Genomic DNA, 7787 nt, shown 5'->3' on the forward strand with positions numbered 1-7787 from the left:
ATGGAATGGAGTGGAGCGGAGCGGAGCGGAGCGGAGTGGAATGGAGTGGAATGGAATGGAATGGAATGGAATGGAATGGAATGGAATGGAATGGAATGGAATGGAATGGAATGGAATGGAATGGAGTGGAGTAGTTCCATTGGAAGGGACTTTCTTCAAAGATCACCGAGTCCCGACTGCCTGACCACCTCTGGGCTAACCAAAAGTTTAAGCGTGTTATTGATGGCATCGTCCAAAGCCCCTTGAACACCAGCAGAGGCATCACCCACCTCGCTAGGAAGCCTGTTGTGGTGTTTGACCACTCTTACAGTAAAACAGCTTTTCCGTCTGTTCTGAACCTCCCCTGGTGCGCTGAGGAGTTTGGTGGTGGCCGTGGCCATTGGCTGTGCACAGTGTCTTTTGCTGTTGCTGGAAGAGAACAGGAGTACGTGTGATTGGAAGATGTGAAGCAAGAAAAATCTTGTTGAAATGTAACCAACCAGATTAATTATATTTGGGAGGGCTGAGCATCCAAAGGATTTAATGATCTGAATACCGTCTTAGAACATTTTATTGTCTTTCTGCTGGCAGGAACGCGGGCACCAATTATAGAAATACATCAAAAAATCAGGTCAAATAATCATTTTCTGAGCCAAGTGAAAAAGGTGGGTGCGTCTCCTCATGCCGGAGTGCTTTTGGGAAGAAAGAGAAAAGCCCTTTGGAAGTGGCGTTGCTCCCCGTGCAAGGAGTGGCCATGCACACACCTGTGATGCACACACACACACGTGGTATGCACTCGCACACCCATTGTGCACACACCCATCTGTGTTTCAGAGCTCTGGTAGTGGAAGCAGGGACGTACCTGCTGTGTGGGACTACGCCTTGTGTTTTGCAGGGATTAACAGCAGCAAAGATGATAAAGGAGCCCGGGACGTGCATTTGGAGGAGTAACAACTGGGTTTTGAAATTCAGCATTTCTTCTCCGGGGGACTTTCCCAACCACATGGTATTAGCTTGTTGCAGGATAACGGCAAGCGACTTATCTGCACTAAACATGAAAAGGATTAGGGCTCTTGGAGGCTCTGTGCTAGAAGAAAGCCCAGGCTCCTTTCTGCCTTCCTCGTGTGCTTCCCGGCGGCTGTCGCAGCGACGGGCACGCTGTGGGGCAGCACTGCAGGATGCACTGCTCCGTGCCTGCACAGCCCGCGGGCCTGGGCCGTGACACGCCGATGGTTTCAAGTCCTTCCTGCGTGAAGGATCTGTTAGAGAAACCAGCAAGCTGCCGTGATAATGGGAAACAGGTGCAGAAAATTAGATAGCGGCGAGAAGCCGTCATGCTCCTGCAGATTCGGAGACGTAAGGAACCGCGTCTTTCTCATTGCGAGCGGCTTTGGGAATCCAGCTGAATGGGTCTGTGAGGATCGGGGCAGTACGGATCACGAGAAGGACTCTGTAATTAGCAGGGTCTGCCCAAATGCCATGAGGTCCCGGCTCCGGGAGCACAGCTGTGCCGTGCTGCTGCAGCCCCAGCCCTCGCGTTTCACACGAAAGAGTGGAAACATGGAAACGCCAAACGGGGACAAGAAACCGCACCGCCCTGCCTGGTTCAGCTTGAGCACCATGGTCTTTGTGTTTTGCATGGCGGATTTCAGTGCGTCTGTCCACGTAGTTTGTATTGCAGATCTGGAAACCGAGGCTGCGCAGCTGACGGCAGCCATCCGTTTTAGCAGTGACTACTCGTAGAGCCACGAGGGTTGGAAAAGACCGCTGCCATCACCTCGTCCAACTGCCAGACAACTCCAACCCACACCAGAATCACGGAGCCGCTGTGTTTTTTGGTTTCCATGCCAAATCTCACCCGGTTCTGAGGCTGATGGTGGGCAGTGCTTGATCCCTGTGGGGGGAGCACATTTCTGAGGCCACGTCTCCCTTTCTGCCCCCCCCGGAGGCAGGTCAGAGAGCTCGGGAGCCACACCGGTACCTGGGTTTGAGCAAGCCTCACTATATATGTTCTCAGTGAGAGGAGCAGGCAGTGCTGGGGCTGTGTGCGCTGCAGAGGGCTGGAGGGCGAGGGGGCTAAGGCTCTGGGCGGACTTTCCCGCTGTGACAAAGGGATGCAGCACTTCTTAGTGTAGAGGAATCAGCATCTTTGCTGTCAGACCGCAGAACGCGGGCAGCCGGGCTTGCTGTTTGTCGTTCCATTTGTTTTCCAGGTGGATGCATGAAGCCTAGCTGCGCTAAGCCCAATTCCTCCTGGCACGTTGTTGCCCGTTCCCTTCACTCATCTGCACTGCAATGAAATCTCCCACAGGTGCCCGCTGGGCACGCAGGGAGCGAGCTGCAGCTAACTCCTGCCACCTGCCGCCCTGCTCTGCCCTGCATCCCCTTCTGCTCTGCTTCTGAAGGACTGCAGCGGGTCAGAGGAGGGGGGCTGCTCTCCTCGTGTCCCTGCTGGAGAAGTCCGGAATATCTGCGTCATCAGAGTTCATTTGCTCAATAGTGATGGGTTAATTATCAGCTGGTGGTTGGTGGTAGATGCCGCAATTACAGAGCTGAGTTTCTTCTTGTGGCTGGAAATAAAGTGTGCTCAAGCTGTTGCTGGTAGAAGAGCAGATAACAAAGAGGAAAAGAATGGAACTGAGCCATTACCGGGTTCAAGCACTGAGCAGTTGTGTGAGGGGATGCTCCAGAGCAGCATGGTGGGTGCAGGGATCCTGCAGGAATCCCCTTCCACGCACACTGTGTCCCACTGGTGCCCTGCCTTTGGACTTTCAAGGAAGGAATCCGTGTCTTTGCACTGGAAATTAGCATTTTTATTTGCATTAATTAAGCGCATATGCTCTTGTAGTTCTTAATTCCGGAAGAACCGTGTGCAGGATCAATTGCCATGGGAGCCTCTGTGGCTGTGAGGACTGGATAAGTGCTAGGGACCCAGTCTTTGCCTTCTCTTCCCCACCTAGTCAGTTCTGGAGCTGTCAGAAACACCTTCCTGCCTCCTGAGCACAGAGGTATGAATGCATAAGCCAAGTTGCAAACAGCCACATGCAGAGTATGATACCAGTATCTGGCTCCTTAAGTCATCAGTTGGTGATACAAAAGGTGTTTGGTGTGGCTGAACCACAACATTTGCATTTCAGTCGGGCTCCTGCTCCTGGTGCTGGGCCGCTCTGCCACCTTGTGCCAAAATGATGCAGCCGAGCTCAGCGGCAACACGTTCACATCCATGGTTTGCTCTGAGATGGCCTCTGCCCCGGGGGGAGGAGGGCTCAGCTCCAGCCCTGGGACGGGGTCACAAGCTTTGGAGGGCAGGGAAGAAGTGCCAGCTGTGTGCAGCCGTCATTGTGTGGCCAGGAGCTGGCTGCACATCTGAGCTGCACAGCAGCTGCAGAGCAGAGGGCAACACGTCTATTTGTTGCTGCTTTACGAGGGGTGTCACCTGCTGGAGCGCCCAGGGTGACCTCAGCCACGAGCAGCAGCCAAGCTAAGAAACCGTAAGGAAGTGGGTGTATGATGGAAATGGTGACAGACAGCCTGGGCTCTCTTTTCCAAACCTCAGTTTTCCAGCCCAGCTGTTTGACATTCACTCAGCTGACTTCTCGGGATGGCTGAGATGTGAAACATGGTTGGATGCCCGCCCCTCACAAACCTTGCGGGATTCCAAAACCTTTCTCCAAACGTGGAGGAGGACAGCGCGGCGCTGCTGGTGTGCTCGGTGTGTATGGCTGCATGGCACAGTGCCTTCCGTCCCCATGGCGTTTGCAAGGATGTGGGTGAGGTTTGGCACATCCACACTGTGCAGCCAACGTGCTACACCTAGGAGAGCCATGCCAGGCTGGATACTGGGAGAAATCTCTTCTCCAAAGAGCACTCAGCACTGCACAGGCTGTCCAGGGGTGGTGAGGTCACCGTCCCTGGGGGTGTTCTAGAGCCATGGGGATGTGGCACTGAGGGACGTGGGCAGTGGGCATGGGGGGTGGGCTTGGGGATCCTGGAGGGCTTTTCCAACCTGAATGATTCCGTGGTTCTACGCACTGAAAGCTGGCTGTTGGCGGGCACGTGTGACGCAGTCTGTGCTTTGTTCACAGCTTCGATGTGGAAAATGGCCCGTCCCCAGGCCGCAGCCCGCTGGACCCGCAGGCCAGCTCCTCCTCAGGGCTGGTGCTGCACACCACCTTCCCGGGGCACAGCCAGCGCCGAGAGTCCTTCCTCTACCGCTCAGACAGCGACTACGACTTGTCTCCAAAGACCATGTCCAGGAACTCCTCTCTCCCAAGCGAACAGTAAGCACAAACTCAGCTCATGTTTGACAGTAACAGAGGCTGAGGGCTCTGCGTGTCTTCCTGTAATCCCCAGAGCCCCAGGAAGAGGTGCCTGTGGGCGCTACTCACATTTCACAGCCCAGCAGACAGGTGCTGCCATGGTCTGCCCAGCCATGACTCCCTCGTCCCCATCCCATCCTGCAGACACTCGCTTTTGCTCCATAATCTGGTAGAAGAGCTTTCAAAGCCAGGGTGTGAAATACAAGAGGACACTGGCATTTCGGTTCACCTGGTGCCACTGGGAGCTGGTGCCTGGGGTGCGAAGCAGCGGGCAGAGCTGGGCTGTGCTCAGCACGGTGCTGCAGCGCTGCGTGCCCGCAGTGCCCTCCCTGCTTGCTTTTCCCTGCGCGCTCTCAGCACCAGGTTGACATCCCCTCTGTTCTCAAGTAGGTTAGCCTGCACAATAGAAATAATGACTGTACCCCTGTATACAGCATTGCTCTTCTCTGTCCTGTTTTCCATCGTGGGTCATTCACTAGAACGGAGTGAAAAATACAGCAGAGAGGTTGGCTTGAGAGGATCCCTACCCCCAAGAGCACAAAGCCTCCGTGGGTGCCCTGCATTCGCAGCCCTTTCTTTTAAAAGGCACAGTTTAAAGTGACCATTACGCTGTTAAAAAGTGCTCTTTGTAAAAAAAAAAAAAAAAAGCGTAGCTGCTGTGAAAACGCTACATGTTTTTTCCATGAAGCAGAAGCCTGAATCTCAGTGGGAGGCGTGGTGAATTCCCACGGGGGGAGCGGAGCATCCCTCCTGCCCCAGCGCCCCGAGCCCAGCGCAGGGCCGGCTCTGAGCACGCTGCTTCTTGTGCGAGCGCTTTGCACGGCCTTGCCAAGAAATCCCTCCCTCAGAACTTCTGCTCAAACCTTCCACGATGAAAACGTCCAGTGTTTGAATAACACGAAGCACGGTGACACAAAAGCCAGGAAACTCAGAGCTGACCTTTACCCGGGCCGTGATGGGTTTTTCCACCACGATGCGAGCGCGCTGCCCTGGCTCCGAGTTTCCTGGCTGTCTCAGCGCTGTGCCAGCAGTGCCATGGCCGTGCGGGGCCTCCGTCCGTGTAGTGGTGAGCATGGGCACACCGTGCAGTCATAATACACTGTGCTGTCCTTCCACCCGGCCACGGTGACTTACACTTCTCCGTTCCTCCCCCAGGCACGGAGATGACCTGATCGTCACGCCTTTCGCACAGGTGAGTTGGGAGCTCGCTGCCTTGCACGCGGGGCCGGCTTGGAAACGTTTGCCTTGAGAAGTGCTCACAAATCCCTTCTGCTCGCCCCAGGTGCTGGCCAGCTTGCGGAGCGTGAGGAACAACTTCACGCTGCTCACCAATTTGCACGGGACGGCCAACAAGTAAGCGGGGGAGCCAAGGGGAGCGGGCGGCGGGGCGCGGGGACGGCGCTGTCCCCGCTTGGGCCGCATGGGGGCGCCAAAGCGCAGCCGCCCGCCTGAGCGCGCCGCGGGGGGACGCGCGGTGAGCAACGTTCCCTTCCTCGTGGCGTCGTGGCCGTCCAGCTCGCAGCGGTCATCGTCTCTTTCTGCCCCGCCGTGCCCCCAGGAGAGCTGTCCCACCGAGCGCAGCACCCGGGGGGACCACGGTGCCCACCGCAGCCCTGTGCTCCCCGCTCACCTGGTGTCTTGTTGGGCGCGGAGCTTTCTTTCCTCCCGTTCATTTCTGTTTGCAAGATGTGTTGGGAAATGAATCGCCGCGTTCCGAGATGGAGGTTAATAGAAAAACAGATGGCTGAAATAATGGATCCTTTCCTTGCTGGGTTGTTTTTTTGTTTTTTTTTTTTTTCCGCTTTGCTTTTTTTGAATCGCTCAAGCATTTTGGCAATTCCTAATGAGGAATCTGAATTTGGGGCCGGAAGGAAGCGAGGGCGTAACTTGTCGGACGCAGAGGCATCTCGCAGTGTCCTCCTGAAAACATTCCCAGATCTGCTTGAGGCACGAAGCCATTTGCCCGGCCAAAGTCAAAGTCATCAAATGTTGAAACCATTACAGGCCCAACATCCAAGTCCGTGGCCGAATGTGCTTCCAGGCGCCGCAGAGCTTCCCGCACGGCCTCCAAGCAGCCCTGCCGGGTTACGCCGTGCTGCCAGCTCATGATTTTATCATATGTCTCATGATAGGCGGCATTCTTCTTAAAATTCTGCTCTGGGGATCATGGGAACCTCTGCTCTTCTTTAACCCTTCCTCACCCCTCTCCTTTCTCCCTCCTTCGCCCCCTCTGTCCAAGAAAGCAGAAGAGGATGCTGCCCCACTTGTTGACAGAAATTCTGGAAGGTATGAATCCGAAGGACTGGAAAAACACAATGAAAAAAACAATTTTTTTTTTTTTTTTTTTTGACGGTAACATCAGGGTTTTTTCAGACAATTTCCTGAGTGGAAATGAGGAGAGCGTGATTAATGGCTTCAGAGAGGCCGAGTTTGGCAGATGTGGAGCAGGACGCGGTCGCAAGGAACCGGCACCAGCTCCCTGTGACACCCATCGGCTGCGGTGACCCAGAGGGCACAATGGTGTCGGGACACGGATCTCCAGCAGTTCACTACCCACTCCCTCACAGCTGTAGAAACCGGGATGGGCACGGCTGGGACGTCACAGAGGGTGCTGGGAGCGGTGCTGTTCCGTTTCCAGGCTCTGCAGTGGGGAAAACCCTTCTGAACATGAGCTCACCCCTCCCCGCCCCCCGAGGGCACGTCTGTGCACCGCGGCGACTGGAGATACCTGGAGCGCATCTCCTCAGATACTGGGTGTCCCAAACGAGGAGTTTCTGTTTTCCAAAGATTCCAAGATTTCAGTTTTCAAAGGCTCAGCGCAGGCAGGTCGGGGCAGATTTTCAGAGGAGTCAGCACCCAAGGTGTGCGCACCAGGCTGAGCCCTTCGAAGAATCCGGGGCCCTTGGTTCCCTCTGGAAAAGCGCAACTTTTGGAAAGCGCCCAAAAAGCGAAGGGAGCCCCGCTCAGCTCCAAGCTGCTGTGATAGGGTCAGCATAAGCAATTACAGCTGCTGGCGGGCAGGAGGTTGGGTCTGAGGTTCTGAAGCAGGGCTGGGGCCCATCCCCCCCTGCAGATCCCACCGGGTGGGCCTTCCTGGAGCACCGCTGGAGAACCCCCTGCAGCTGCGGTGGCAGCGGGATGGAGCCGCTCGCTGGCTTTGAATGCAGCTTCAAAGGAGAGGTGGCCAAAAAATGGATGTTTCAGTTCAGTGACTGACTCAGAAGGTTGGGGGGAATCCGCCTTCGGTTGGAACCTCTCAGAAACCCCACTGGGAAGCAAAAGCCCCAAATTTCATTTCTGGTCAGCCTGGAATACTGTCTTCAATCCCAAACGGAGTATTTTGATATTTATCTCCTTTTAACTTCTTTAAAAAAGAAGTCCTTTTTATCTTCTTTCCTTTCCTTTCCTTTCCTTTCCTTTCCTTTCCTTTCCTTTCCTTTCCTTTCCTTTCCTTTCCTTTCCTTTCCTTTCCTTTCCTTTCCTTTCCTT

General features: G+C 55.0%; 1 protein-coding gene and 1 long non-coding RNA gene across 6 annotated transcripts in view; one reads left to right on the plus strand and one right to left on the minus strand.

The window, feature by feature from the left end:
* The window catches only part of LOC110402282 (cAMP-specific 3',5'-cyclic phosphodiesterase 4B-like), a 137432-nt gene that overhangs the window by 103922 nt on the left and 25723 nt on the right, over window positions 1-7787 (plus strand). For all 5 annotated transcript variants that reach the window (XM_021404187.1, XM_021404184.1, XM_021404189.1 and 2 more), the window contains exons 4-6: window positions 4065-4259; window positions 5454-5490; window positions 5581-5651. In XM_021404187.1, the coding sequence (XP_021259862.1) occupies window positions 4065-4259; window positions 5454-5490; window positions 5581-5651 (303 nt within the window). The remainder of the gene's footprint in view (window positions 1-4064; window positions 4260-5453; window positions 5491-5580; window positions 5652-7787) is intronic.
* Window positions 6615-7754, minus strand: LOC110402283. The gene is made up of 2 exons (XR_002441027.1): window positions 7304-7754; window positions 6615-7210 (listed from the first exon to the last, which is right to left on the minus strand). It is a non-coding gene; the product is annotated as an uncharacterized LOC110402283 (long non-coding RNA).

This window comes from Numida meleagris, chromosome 7 (genome assembly GCF_002078875.1).
Source record: "Numida meleagris isolate 19003 breed g44 Domestic line chromosome 7, NumMel1.0, whole genome shotgun sequence".
NCBI classification, from domain to species: Eukaryota; Metazoa; Chordata; class Aves; order Galliformes; family Numididae; genus Numida; species Numida meleagris.